Source organism: Phyllobates terribilis, unplaced genomic scaffold, assembly GCF_046119375.1.
Source record: "Phyllobates terribilis strain yellow unplaced genomic scaffold, ASM4611937v1 Scaffold_11__3_contigs__length_659146591, whole genome shotgun sequence".
NCBI lineage: Eukaryota > Metazoa > Chordata > Amphibia > Anura > Dendrobatidae > Phyllobates > Phyllobates terribilis.
Window position 1 is genome coordinate 476,650,172 of NW_027362771.1, and position 14,488 is coordinate 476,664,659.

Here is a 14,488-nt window from a genome sequence, read left to right on the forward strand (position 1 = left end):
AGAGAGATATAGAGCTTGTTCCTGGTATAGTTCCTTCTGGGCTGTAGTACCTGAAAACAGCCACAAGATGCCACTGTTCGGGGTGCAGATGTCAGGATGAGTCTGCTAGCTGAGCTATAGACAGTGATGGGTTAAGGTTCTGTGATGACAGCTCACTGACGGTGGGCATATTAGAAAAGTCTCTGTTTTAATTTCCTGAATCAGGAAGTGATAGAGTAGTACAAGAAGGGATTGCGACCTGATGAGACAGCCTTACTATAGTGGCTGCTAGGGTAGACGGGAGCTCCGAACCCTCAGACAGTGAGATCCCAGTGCGCAGTTCTCCTCACGCAAGAGCACGAGTCCTGTTCGCTCACCGTAGAAACTCACCAAAGCGTAGTGAGGACACGGGGCACTTCTGGTCTGCAGGCAGCAGAGGAAGCTAAACAGTACTCCAAGCCAAGACGTGGGGGAGAGATATCGGATCCGTTCACTGTTAATACAGAGGAGTCTCTAGGGCCAGGAATTATAGCCACAGAGATGCTCCGCTTAAAAAGGGAACCAGGGCTGAAGCAGTTAACGGCGCCTGTGAGGGAGATGATTACCTGTCGGGCCTTATCCATTATATCTGACTGTAAATATTGTATATATTCCTCTTCCCCAAGTAAAGTCCAAGTTCTGGTTAAGAACCTCGTGTCCTCTGAAATTATTGCTGCCCTGGTCCCAGAAGAAAATTGCCTGGAGACAGCCGCGATCGGATGGCGTGAAGTAAGTGAAGAGCACTACATACACAGCCACACTTCAGAGAGAGGACACGTATTGTCTGTAGGGTGCCATAGCGAGAGGGGGCTACAGCTCGCCCACGACTACCTCGCTGGGGCACCTTACATTTGGCGTAGTCGGCAGGATGCGAGCTCCTCGCATGAAGAAAGCGGGGAAGAGCCGACACAGAACACTGAGGAGAAAGTGTTGGAAGGCATGCGGCCCAAGATGGCGGCCCGAAGCATGGATTCCAAGATGGTGACAACGGCGGTAAAGTCTGGGAGAAGAACCGCCCATCGTGGGAGTGGACGGCGCTGGAGAGCGCGAAAAGATGTCCAGCCCCTACGAGTTCCGGCCCGAAGAGGGATGGGCCCAGCGGTGAAGATGCGCCCCAGGATGGGACGTCCAGTGAGGAAGAGGGTGCGGCGCAAAGTGATGTCCGGCCCCGTGAGTATCAGCGCGCGCAGAGAGGGGGCGCGGCTGAAGGCGGAGCGGCCAAGAGTGACGAGTGACGTGGCGGTCGCGTCAGAGGTCCGGCCCAGGAAGAGGCGGAGCTGGACGCGCAGGACGCGCGTCACCGGTAAGCGACCGGCGCCATTTTCTGTCCGGCACGTAAGGAGAAGGAGGTGCGGCAGCAGACGTCCTGAGATGATGGCAGCCCCAGAGCCTGACAACGTGCGCGAGGCAAGCGGTGAGGAGGAACCCCTGAAGATCACTACACCAGGGGCCGCGGCTGGAAGTCGTCCGCCGGCGGGCGCTGCCCGCGATCCGCTGCCTTTACCCCCAGTGGCTGTTCAGTGGGCCACTAGGCCTGATCCGGAGCTGGGCCTGCTAGTCCACGAGCTTCACATGTGGTGCTGGAGCCGGATGCCGGAGGAAACGTCCCCCTCGGCTGAGGGAGGAGAACATCCAGGTGGGGCCGGAGCAATAGCTGCAGCGAAGCTTACAGAAGGTGAGCGGTCCATGCCCCAGCGGCCGGTCACGTCTGCGGTACCTGCCCCAGTAGTTTCCGTGGCAACAGAGGCCCCCAGGCCTTCAGGGGACGGTGCGGAAGGGAAGCCCCCTAAAAGAAAGGCCCCGCGGGAGAATTTCTGGTCGTTGGCCTTGGAGGCCCTACATTCCCCCTCGGCAGAGCGGTACGCCGAGCCCAGGAGTCCTAAGTGGGCTACCCGGGACCCCCCGATGACCGCGCGAGAACAGCGGCGATGGACCGATACCTTCCTGAGAGGCTGGCTGGAGGGGTCCAACGCGGCAAGAAGGGAGTCAGTGGAGGAAGCTCAGACTCGGGGGCGGGTCATAGAATTCCGTATCCATGAGGGGTACGGGTTTCTGGAAGAAGAATGGACCGGGCACGAGGTGTTCGTGTCCCGCGAGGCGGTAAAACGGGACTATCTGCCTGACCGTTTACACAACCTGCACGTGGGGGACATCGTGCACTTTGTAAAATGTGAGTGCCAAAACGGGTGGTATGCGGCTGCGGTCACCCGCCCATATAAATGGGAAGACGTCCTAGAGAAGGACCGACAGGTCTTCGAGAGGAGGGCCAAAAGAGAGGCTAAGCAACGCTGGGCTAGGGAAGCCCCTAAAGGCTTTCTGTCCCCACCTAAGGCCAGTACTCCACCGACAGAGGAGCCTGGGAGGCGGCAGTGGGGAGATATTGTGAGCGACGAGGAGGAGGATGTCGCCAGCAGCAAGGAAGCCGATTTCCTTAGTGAGGTGCCAGAGAAGGAGTCGGCACCACAACACCCAGGAGGGGCTGAGGCAGTTGAGCAGGGGGCTGCCAGAGAGACTCAGGCTGGTGTTAGCCAGGAGGTCCATCATTTTTCTGTCACCAGCTACGGCCCTACCCAGGTCGGCTGTGGCAGTGCTACGTCCTCGGACGAGGACCCCGGGCCTAGCAGATACCCCGATCAGCCGTGGAAGTGGAGGAAGCCACCTTCATCTGCAGCATGGGCCGCCTTCATGAGGGAACAGAGGGAGGCCCGGAAGAAGTGAGCTAAGTGGGCTAAAAGGTCCGTTGACCTTTCACTTCTTCTCCTACTAGGACCCATCGGTGGTGGTCCTTTCTGTAGTTTGGGACTGTTACCCAGTGGGGGCGAAGTGCCCCATGTTGACTTCAGTTGAAACAAAAAAAAAAAATGGAGGACTGTTCCCCTACCTCCTAGGCCAGGAAGGCCTTAAGCAGCACCCAAAAGTTGCGTGCCCGGGAGAGCTGCTCTTTTTGTTTTTATTTTTGTTTTCTTTTTGTTGCGCTTGTTGCGCCTTTTTCTGCTGGAATTTAAATTGCTGAGGCACACCTTGAGGATGGATATCCTCCGAATCTAAGAGACCTGCGGCCTAGCGGGAAGAACCGGTGACCCCCGCTAGGGCCAAGAAGAAAAGAGACTCACAGGGTGTTACCTGTGACGGTGTGCCTCAGAATGTAGCCCCAGGAGGGGATTAAGGGCTATTGAAGAGTTGACCTGATTTAAAAATGTGGACATGGACACTTCGGTTCCAGGGTCCTTAAGAAGAAGGACCGGTGCCTCTGAAAAAGTTGATAGTGGACTGTCCTGAATTGCTGTTCCAGGGCCCTTAACCGAGAAGGGCCGGTCTTCCAGCCAAGAAGATGACCTCAGGACCAGTCGCTTACTAAGAATGTTTTAGTAAAATTTAGTAATGTAATTTTATAACTGTTGATTGATGTTTATTGCCTAGTGTGGTCAGGGACGACCAACATTAAAGTGTCGGGGAATGTAATAGTGGGGAAGGGCGTAGCCTTCCCTTGAGACTGAGAGAGTAAAAGGAAGAGTTCCTGAAGACAGACCTCCCCAACTGTGGTAGGCCAAGCTAAGGGGGTTAGCTTTAGTGGTCCGGTTGGTAGAGCAGAGGGGGAACTTAGTGCCCTTATCAAGCCTAGAGAGATATAGAGCTTGTTCCTGGTATAGTTCCTTCTGGGCTGTAGTACCTGAAAACAGCCACAAGATGCCGCTGTTCGGGGTGCAGATGTCAGGATGAGTCTGCTAGCCGAGCTATAGACAGTGATGGGTTAAGGTTCTGTGATGACAGCTCACTGAGGGTGGGCATATTAGGAAAGTCTCTGTTTTAATTTCCTGAATCAGGAAGTGATAGAGTAGTACAAGAAGGGATTGCGACCTGATGAGACAGCCTTACTATAGTGGCTGCTAGGGTAGACGGGAGCTCCGAACCCTCAGACAGTGAGATCCCAGTGCGCAGTTCTCCCCACGCAAGAGCACGAGTCCTGTTCGCTCGCCGTAGAAACTCACCAAAGCGTAGTGAGGACACGGGGCACTTCTGGTCTGCAGGCAGCAGAGGAAGCTAAACAGTACTCCAAGCCAAGACGTGGGGGAGAGATATCGGATCCGTTCACTGTTAATACAGAGGAGTCTCTAGGGCCAGGAATTATAGCCACAGAGATGCTCCGCTTAAAGAGGGAACCAGGGCTGAAGCAGTTAACGGCGCCTGTGAGGGAGATGATTACCTGTCGGGCCTTATCCATTATATCTGACTGTAAATACTGTAAATATTCCTCTTCCCCAAGTAAAGTCCAAGTTCTGGTTAAGAACCTCGTGTCCTCTGAAATTATTGCTGCCCTGGTCCCAGAAGAAAATTGCCTGGAGACGGCCGTGATCGGATGGCGTGAAGTAAGTGAAGAGCACTACATACACAGCCACACTTCAGAGAGACGACACGTATTGTCTGTAGGGTGCCATAGCGAGAGGGGGCTACAGCTCGCCCACGACTACCTCGCTGGGGCACCTTACATATACATGTATACATGCGGATGTTATGCAGTTCAATACAAGTCAATGGCGGCGATTTTACCACGTTTACGCACAAGAAATGGTTGTGCTGCGGATTTTTCCTCAATAATAATCCGCAGCGGAAATTTCCGCAGCATGTGCACAGCACATGCGGATTATCATTGGGAAACATGGCAAACAACTTAACAAGCGTTTTTAATGTGTTTTCGCGGCGGAAATGGCGCCGTGGAAACGCATTAAATCCGCATCGTGGGCACACAGCCTAACAGTCATAAACCTTCTATCCATGGAGTCTGTCAGTTTCTTAATCTGTTGATGAACAACTTTATGCACAGCACCAACCATAGCTTCCCAGTCACTGATCAGAGAGGTGGACTGTTTTATTTCCTGTACAAGAAGTGCCCACAAGTTCTCACTAGGACTGAACATTTTGTACTTTTTGGCCTCCAGGGAGGCTGCAGTTCTGGAATATGACAGCACTGGAGGATAATGGCTTCCTGGTCGATCCACAATTTATTCTACTCAAATCTTCGTGAGTCTTTTTTTCTGAACGCAATTTTTGACTATGTGCAACAAAACTTTTGATGGGTCTGTGATCACCCCATCTTTAGCAATTTCAAGAGTGCTGCATCCTCTGTAAGACTTAACAATTTCTGACTTTTCAGTCAGTTAAATCTCTTTTTTGACCCATTTTGCCTGAGGAAAACAAGCTGCCCAATAATTCTGCACACCTTGATAAAGGGTGCTGATATCCTTAGGCCTCACCGTCCTCATTACGCTAATACACGTCACCTGATCTGCTTCATCCAATAAGTATTCAAGTTTATGCAGCTTGGAGTTGGAAAATCTGCATAAAAATGATGATATGGTCTAAGGCTATGTGCCCACGTTGCGGAAATGAAGCATATTTTTTACGCTTCTCCCTGGCGGGAAAATCGCATGCAGATTTTACATGCGGTTTTCCCGCCAAGTAGAAGCGTATGTGAGGCGTCTTTGCAGCGTCTTTGCATGCATTTCCGCATGCGGGTTATCAAGCACTTCTCCAAGTGATTCAAGCATCACTTGGAAAAGTGCTTGACAACTTGGCATGGATTTATATAGTGTGACAAAGTAATAGTTAAAAAAAAAGAATCAGAATGGTAAAAAATAAAAAAATAAAGTTTATACTCACCTTCTGATGCATTCTGTGCCCCGTCCGGAGTCTTGAGCGGCTCACGCTGTTGTGTGCAGGACCTTCGGTGACGTCATTGAGTCATGTGATGGGTCTCATGACTCAATGACGTGGCAGGTCCTTCACACACCTCGCGACGGCGGGAAGACATCAGAAGATAAGTATAAACTTTATTTTATTCTTTTTTTTACAGGTTCTTTGGTACCCAGGTCTGGATGAGAGTCTCCTCTCCTCCAGACTTGGGTACCATCCGCATGCGGAAACGCAAAATTAATGAACATGCTGCGGATTTTTGACCGCAGCATATACGCTGCGGAAAAATCCGCAGCATGGGCATTGACATTGCGGAATGCCATTGGGGACCATGGGGTGCGGATATACATGCGTTTTACAAGCGTTTACGCTGCGGAAATTCCGCAGCATATACGCTTGTAATACGCAACGTGGGCACGCAGAATAATACTGACTTGACTAATAATTGTGCACACAGTGTAGAACGTTTTCAGGCAGTACGCTATCATGGCATGTCGCAAATACAGATGGAAGCAGACTGAACATCCTTATAGATGATCTGGATGAGTGTGGCTTCCTGTAAAATCACATCAGGAAATCCCTTAAATCTGGCTCTTATCCACCATACACAGCTCAGCTAATCTAAGTATACATAGAGTCCTAATTTATATATACAGAGGCTGAGTGAGATTATATACAGAGGAAAATCAAAGCAGCACATGCATGAGGCAGTACGTCACTGCTCACATATATATGCAAGGAAGGGAATCAGTAGCCTCTTCTTGAACTTAAAGGTGTTAAAGGGTTTGTGCCACAAATAAAAGTACATTTTAATCAATAGATCTTGGAATAATAATAAGTTCCACAACTGGATGTGTTTAAAATTTTTTTCCTGTGCTGAGAAAATCTTATAAATGTGCCCCTGCTGTGTACTATGTAATGGCTGCGTCTGACCGTGCAGGGACACGGTCTGATCATACCACATCTCCTGGGCAGGGGAGGAAGGAAAAGAGTATACAGACATTACAGCAGGGGATCACAGCTGATTCTTTCTTTGAGGTTAAATAATGTTTAAAAACAGGCAGGGAAATGTTGTGCTCACATAAAGAATCAGCTGCGTCTCCCGTGCTGTCCTGTCTGTATACTCTTTTGTGTCCTCCCCTGCCCAGGAGATGTGGTATGATCAGTTTATTAACCTTTTGGATTGACTGACAGCACTGTAGTTGTTTAATAATAAAAAAGTTAATCATCAAAAATACAAATTGCCTAATTGTGCACACAGTGTAAATATATTTCTCTTCTTGTATCGGGGTTGGATAATGGTTCATGTCCATGGAGTAATTCATGAAGTATGGAATAAAAACATTTAAGTAGATCCTTCTCCTTGTCCTTGGAAGACATTATTTCCCCTTGAGATCAGTAGAAATAAAGGATAGTGATGGTTCCTCACAATGAAGGTCAACATTTTTACCCACCTGGAAAATTAGATGTGACTATCATAGAGTGTAATTTTCTTCCATTTGCCTTAGGACTTGTACACAGAGTACTCACATTGAGTTGCATGGCCTATGCTTACTGCAGAGATATACATTGGTACATAAAGAGTCCACTGGATCATACATCAAATACTTTCTGTTGCATTTCAGATATGAAGTGGGGAGAGATGTGGAGGTACAGTATGGGATCATACACTTGCATGGGCACTTTATTGAGCCTGTACAACTAGTAAGGAGCCATAATACAACTGTGAACATGAACCTTTCTGTGTAGCTTTCCGTAAGAACAAACTAATGTTGTAAGTAGAGGTGTATCTAGGTTTACCAGCACCAGAGGCAAGAATTCAGTTGGTACCCCCTCAAGCGGTTTGAGTAGTCACCATGTGACCAATCATTCATATGCGACTTGCACACTTACAGTCATGTGCTGGCTAGCTGCTCTCACTAATTCTCTCAATGTTTAGTGAAACACTGAGAGAAACAGTAAGAAAAGCGAGTTGTCATGTGATAGTAAGCATGAAAATCGCATATGAGTGAAGTGGCCATGTGATGACTGCTGGAACCTGCAAGCAGAGCTGAATCCTGATAGTCAGTATATTACATTCTGTTAGGATTGGCTACAGGGCTTCATTTTATAATTAAAGGGCTTGTCCAGGTTTGAGATTAACCCCTTAATAACATCTGACGTACTAATACACGTCTGTGCCCTGGGACTTAAGAGCCAGACCCGTATTAGTACGTCATCGCGATCGCGCGCGCACACAGGCTGTGCGGGCGCGATCGCCGCCGGGTGTCAGCTGATTGTCACAGCTGACACCCGGTACTATGTGCAGGGAGCGGTCCTGCACCGCTCCCAGCACATTAACCCCTGCGATGCTGCGATTGAAGTCGATCGAAGTCGATCGCGGCATTGCGGGGGCAAGGGGAGGTGATCGCCGATACTCACCTCCTCTTCCGGCTTCCAGCGCAGTCTGCAAAGGCTTCCCGGGTGTTGCCATGACGACCCGATGTCGTCATGACAACATCCGGGTCACCAGACAGCAGGAAGATTGTTTGGACATGCGCAGTGCATCTCCAAACAATCTTCACACTGTGCACCGCTGATAGCCTGCATGGCATAGGGATGGTGCTGCATTCCTGTGCCATGCAGGCGATCAGAGAAAAAAAAGTGAAAGTCCCAGAGTGGGACAAAGTAATAAAGTGTATAAACTGTCTGAAAGTGGAAAAAAAAAAAAAAAATTGCAAAAATATAAAAAAAAATAAAAAAAATAATCCACCAAAAATAAAAATATAATGTACCCATCAATAAATATTATTATAAAAAAAAAAAAAAAAAGCCAATAAAAGTACACATATTTGGTATCGCCGCGTCCGGAACGACCTGACCTATAAAACTGTCCCACTAGTTAACCCCTTCAGTGAACACGGTAAAAAAAAACAAAAAAACGAAGCAAAAAACAATGCTTTATCACCATACCGCCAAACAAAAAGTGGAATAACACGCGATCAAAAAGACGCATATAAATAAAAATGGTACCGCTGAAAACGTCATCTCGTCCCGCAAAAAACAAGCCGCCATACAGCTCCATCAGCCAAAAAATAAAAAAGTTATAGCTCTCAGAATAAAGCGATGCTAAAAAATATTTTTTTCTATAAAATAGCTTTTATTGTGTATAAGCGCCAAAACATAGAAAAATGATACAAATGTGGTACCGCTGTAAACGTACTGACCCGAAGAATAAAGCTACCTTATCAATTTTACCACACGCGGAACAGAATAAAAAAAAAAAAAAAAAAACAATTCCTGAATTGTTGGTTTTTGTTTATTCTGCCTCCCAAAAATCGGAATAGAAAGCGATCAAAAAATGTCACGTGCCTGAAAATGGCACCAATAACAACGTCAAGTTATCCCGCAAAAAACGAGCCATCACATGACTGTCTGCCAAAATCTGGAAAAATTATAGCTCTCAAAATATGGCGATGCAAAAACTAGATTTTACAAAAAATGCGTCTTTTAGTGTGTGACAGCTGTCAGTCATAAAAACCCCATATGATTCTGGCATTGCTGTAATCACACCGACCTGAAGAATAAAGTCGTCTAATCACTTATACCGCACAAGGAACGGCGTCAAAAATAAACTCTTGGGTTAGGATTGGGCTAGGGTTAGGGATGGGTTTGGGGCTAGGGTTGTGCTGGGGCTAGGGTTGTGCTGGGGCTAGGGTTGTGCTGGGGCTAGGGTTGTGCTAGAGCTAGGGTTGTGCTATGGTTAGGGTTGTGCTAGGGTTAGGGCTGGGGTTGGGATTTTTTTCAAAAGTAAGAAAAAAAGATGACGATATGGCGACTAGTGTTGAGCGCAAGTGCTCGCTACTTGAGTTTGCATCGGGTGCTCTGGTATGCATTGAGTATCATGGGTATTTGAGTGACATGGTCGAGTCTCTGCCCCATATGCTTCGCGGCCAAAAAAACTTTACGGGGATTGCCTGCCATGCACGAGTGATCCCCGCATGTTTTTTTTTGGGTGTCTAATAACCGTGAAACATGCGGAGCAGGGACTCGAGCATGTCACTCGAGCACACGCTGTACATGGTGCATACCTGAGTACCCGATGCAAACTCAAGTAGCGAGCACTTGCGCTCAAGAATAACGACAACTTATTCAATATGATGACCTAATGTAAACAAATTCTGTGCCGTACCTCTGGGTTCAAAATGTTCACTATACACCTTAATAAAATCCTTGAGGGGTATAGTTTCCAAAATGGGGACACTTGTGGGGGAGCTCCACTGTTTAGGCACATCATGGGCTCTCCAAACGCGACATGGTGTCCGCTAACGAATTGAATGGAAAATCGGCTCAAATTGTTAGCGGACGCCATGTTGCGTTTGGAGAGCCCCTGTGTGCCCAAACATTGGAGCTCCCCCACAAGTGACCCCATTTTGGAAACTAGACCCCCCAAGGCACCTATCTAGATGCATAGTGAGCACTTGGAACCCCCAGGTGCTTCACAAATTGATTCGTAAAAATGAAAAAGTGAAAAAAAAAACACTTTTTCATTTTTATGAATCAATTTGTGAAGCACCTGGGGTTCCAAGTGCTCACTATGAATCTAGATAGGTGCCTTGGGGGGTCTAGTTTCCAAAATGGGGTCACTTGTGGGGGAGCTCCAATGTTTAGGCACGCAGGGGCTCTCCAAACGCAACATGGTGTCCGCTAACAATTTGAGCCGACATTTTGTTAGCGGATATCATGTTGCATTTGGAGAGTCCCTGTGTGCCCAAACATTGGAGCTCCCCCACAAGTGACCCCATTTTGGAAACTAGACCCCCCAAGGCACCTATCTAGATTCATAGTGAGCACTTGGAACCCCAGGTGCTTCACAAATTGATTCATAAAAATGAAAAAGTGTTTTTTTTTTCACTTTTTCATTTTTACAAACCAATTTGTGAAGCACCTGGGGGTTCCAAGTGCTCACTATGCATCTAGAAAGGTGCCTTGGGGGGTTTAGTTTCCAAAATGGGGTCACTTGTGGGGGAGCTCCAAAGTTTGGGCACAGAGGGGCTCTCCAAACGCAACGTGGTGTCCGCTAACAATTTGAGCCGATTTTCCATTCAATTTGTTAGCGGATACCATGTTGCATTTGGAGAGTCCCTGTGTGCCCAAACATTGGAGCTCCCCCACAAGTGACCCCATTTTGTAAACTAGACCCCCCAAGGCACCTACAGTGCCTACAAGTAGTATTCAACCCCCTGCAGATTTAGCTGATTGACACATGCGGAATTAACTTGGCATTGTGACATTTGTACTGTAGATCAGCCTGGAAGTAGGAAATGCACTGCAGCAAATTTTTTTTTTTTTTTTTTTTAAACGTAAAAAGTTAATTCAGAGTGTCATTTATTATTCAACCCCTCAAACCACAAGAATTCTGTTTGGTCCCCCTAAAGTATTAAGAAGTAGTTCAGGCACCAAGAATAATGAGCTTCACATGTGTGGATTAAAGATCTCTTTTGCCAGCCTTTTCTGACTATTTAAGACCCTCCCCAAACTTGTGAAGAGCACTCAGACATGGTCAACATGGGAAAGACAAAGGAGCATTCCAAGGCCATCAGAGACAAGATCGTGGAGGGTCACAAGGCTGGCAAGGGGTACAAAACCCTTTCCAAGGAGTTGGGCCTACCTGTCTCCACTGTTGGGAGCATCATCCGTAAGTGGAAGGCTTATGGAACTACTGTTAGCCTTCCACGGCCAGGACAGCCTTTGAAAGTGTCCTCCCGTGCCGAGGCCAGGCTTGTCCGAAGAGTCAAGGCTAACCCAAGGACAACAAGGAAGGAGCTCCGGGAAGATCTCATGGCAGTGGGGACATTGGTTTCAGTCAATACCATAAGTAACGTACTCCACCGCAATGGTCTCCGTTCCAGACGAGCCCGTAAGGTACCTTTACTTTCAAAGCGTCATGTCAAAGCTCATCTACAGTTTGCTCATGATCACTTGGAGGACTCTGAGACAGACTGGTTCAAGGTTCTATGGTCTGATGAGACCAAGATCGAGATCTTTGGTGCCAACCACACACGTGACGTTTGGAGACTGGATGGCACTGCATACGACCCCAAGAATACCATCCCTACAGTCAAGCATGGTGGTGGCAGCATCATGCTGTGGGGCTGTTTCTCTGCCAAGGGGCCTGGCCATCTGGTCCGCATCCATGGGAAGATGGATAGCACGGCCTACCTGGAGATTTTGGCCAAGAACCTCCGCTCCTCCATCAAGGATCTTAAGATGGGTCGTAATTTCATCTTCCAACAAGACAACGACCCAAAGCACACAGCCAAGAAAACCAAGGCCTCGTTCAATAGGGAAAAAGTCAAGGTGTTGGAGTGGCCTAGTCAGTCTCCTGACCTTAACCCAATTGAAAACTTGTGGAAGGAGCTCAAGAATAAAGTCCACATGAGACACCCAAAGAACCTAGATAACTTGGAGAAGATCTGCATGGAGGAGTGGGCCAAGATAACTCCACAGACCTGTACCGGCCTGATCAGGTCTTATAAAAGACGATTATTAGCTGTAATTGCAAACAAGGGTTATTCCACAAAATATTAAACATAGGGGTTGTATAATAATTGACCCACACTTTTATGTTTAAAATTTAATAAAATTCAACTGAGCAACATAACTTTTTGGTTTGTAAGATTTATGCTTCTGTTCATAAAACTTACTCTCGTTTGCAGCTTGAAGGCTCTAACTTATTTGCATCTTATCAAACCAGCTAAATCTGCAGGGGGTTGAATACTACTTGTAGGCACTGTATCTAGATGCATAGTGAGCACTTGGAACCCCAGGTGCTTCACAAATTGATTCCTAAAAATGAAAAAGTGTTTTTTTTTTCACTTTTTCATTTTTACGAATCAATTTGTGAAGCACCTGGGGGTTCCAAGTGCTCACTATGCATCTAGAAAGGTGCCTTGGGGGGTCTAGTTTCCAAAATGGGGTCACTTGTGGGGAAGCTCCAAAGTTTGGGCACAGAGGGGCTCTCCAAACGCAACGTGGTGTCCGCTAACAATTTGAGCCGATTTTCCATTCAATTTGTTAGCGGATACCATGTTGCATTTGGAGAGTCCCTGTGTGCCCAAACATTGGAGCTCCCCCACAAGTGACCCCATTTTGGAAACTAGACCCCCCAAGGCACCTATCTAGATGCATAGTGAGCACTTGGAACCCCCAGGTGCTTCACAAATTGATTCGTAAAAATGAAAAAGTGTTTTTTTTTTCACCTTTTAATTTTTACGAATCAATTTGTGAAGCACCTGGGGGTTCCAAGTGCTCACTATGCATCTAGAAAGGTGCCTTGGGGGGTCTAGTTTCCAAAATGGGGTCACTTGTGGGGGAGCTCCAAAGTTTGGGCACACAGGGGCTCTCCAAACACAACATGGCATCCGCTAATTATTCAAGCAAATTTTACAATCAAAAAGTCAAATGGCGCTCCTTCCCTTCCGAGCCCTGCCGTGCGCCCAAACAGTGTTTTTTCCCCAAATATTGGGTACCTGCGTGCCCAGGGGAAATTGCACAACAAATTTTGGGGTCCATTTTTTCTTGTTACCACTGTGAAAATAAAAAAAATTGGGTCTAAAGTAACATTTTTGTGAAAAAAGTTAAATGTTCATTTTTTTCTTCCACATTCAAAAAATTCCTGTGAAGCACCTGAAGGGTTAATAAAGTTCTTGAATGTGGTTTTGAGCACCTTGAGGGGTGCAGTTTTTAGAATGGTGTCACTTTTGGGTATTTTCTGTCATAAAGACCTCTCAAAGTGACTTCAAATGTGATGTGGTCCCTAAAAAAATGGTTTTGTAAATTTTGTTGGAAAAATGAGAAATCGCTGGTCAACTTTTAACCCTTATAGCTCCCTAACAAAAAAAAATTTTGGTTCCAAAATTGTGCTGATGTAAAGTAGACATGTGGGAAATGTTATTTAATAACTCTTTTGTGTGACATATCTCTCTGATTTCAGGGCTTAAAAATTCAAATTTTGAAAATTGCAAAATTTTCAAAATTTTCGCCAAATTTCCGTTTTTTTCACAAATAAACGCAAGTGATATCGAAGAAATTTTTCCACAATCATGAAGTACAATATGTCACGAAAAAACAATCTCAGAATCAGGGGGATCCGTTGAAGCGTTCCAGAGTAATTACCTCATAAAGTGACAGTGGTCAGAATTGTAAAAATTGGCCTGGTCATTAACGTGCAAACCACCCTCGGGGCTTAAGGGGTTAAAGTTTGCAGTCACTGGGTGACTGCAGGTTTCTGAGTTCTCACAGCACATGCACTGCACACTTTTAGGATTCTCCCTTGCTGGTGGCAAGAGTGAACTGTCATGTGAGCACAAGTATGATATTTGTATACATCACAAATAGTTGTGTCCTGCCCCGCTCAATTTAATTTCATTGAGCGAGGCCACGCATGTCTAGTTGGCACGTGACAAATTGCGTACTTGTGGTTTCGTGACTTCCCACTCTCACCACCGGCACCAGAGAATTCTGACAGCGTGCAGTGCGCACTTTGAGAATTAAGAAGTCAGCACTCACACAGAATGACTGCAGACTCATCACAAACTTGGATAACCCAACCCCCTTAATGCTCCTAACATAAATAAAAAAAAAGTAACACTGAACTTGTCAGAAGGCACAATAGTTTATTAACATAGCCATGTATCACGTAATCTTACAAGTTATGGACTGTTGCATGTGTACAGGATCAGAACCAATAACAGCACAAGAATCTGAAATGGCTATCCCCTTCTCCTTGCGTGCAGGG

At 46.8% G+C, this 14,488-nt stretch overlaps 2 protein-coding genes across 3 annotated transcripts in view; both read left to right on the top strand.

Moving 5' to 3' along the window:
• Positions 1-218: 218 nt before the first annotated feature.
• RASL12 (RAS like family 12) overlaps positions 219-14,488 on the top strand; it is a 91,770-nt gene continuing 77,500 nt past the window's right edge. Inside the window, exon 1 of the mRNA XM_073653407.1 lies at positions 219-747. Coding sequence (XP_073509508.1) covers positions 520-747 — 228 coding nt within the window. The 5' untranslated portion in view covers positions 219-519. The remainder of the gene's footprint in view (positions 748-14,488) is intronic.
• The window catches only part of KBTBD13 (kelch repeat and BTB domain containing 13), a 30,152-nt gene continuing 16,345 nt past the window's right edge, over positions 682-14,488 (top strand). The window contains exon 1 of one of the 2 annotated variants that reach the window (XM_073653406.1): positions 682-747. The gene's annotated coding sequence lies outside the window, so the exon portion shown is untranslated. Of the gene's footprint in view, positions 748-3,717; positions 4,386-14,488 lie in introns of those variants that run through there. The other variant, XM_073653405.1, reaches the window with a different exon arrangement.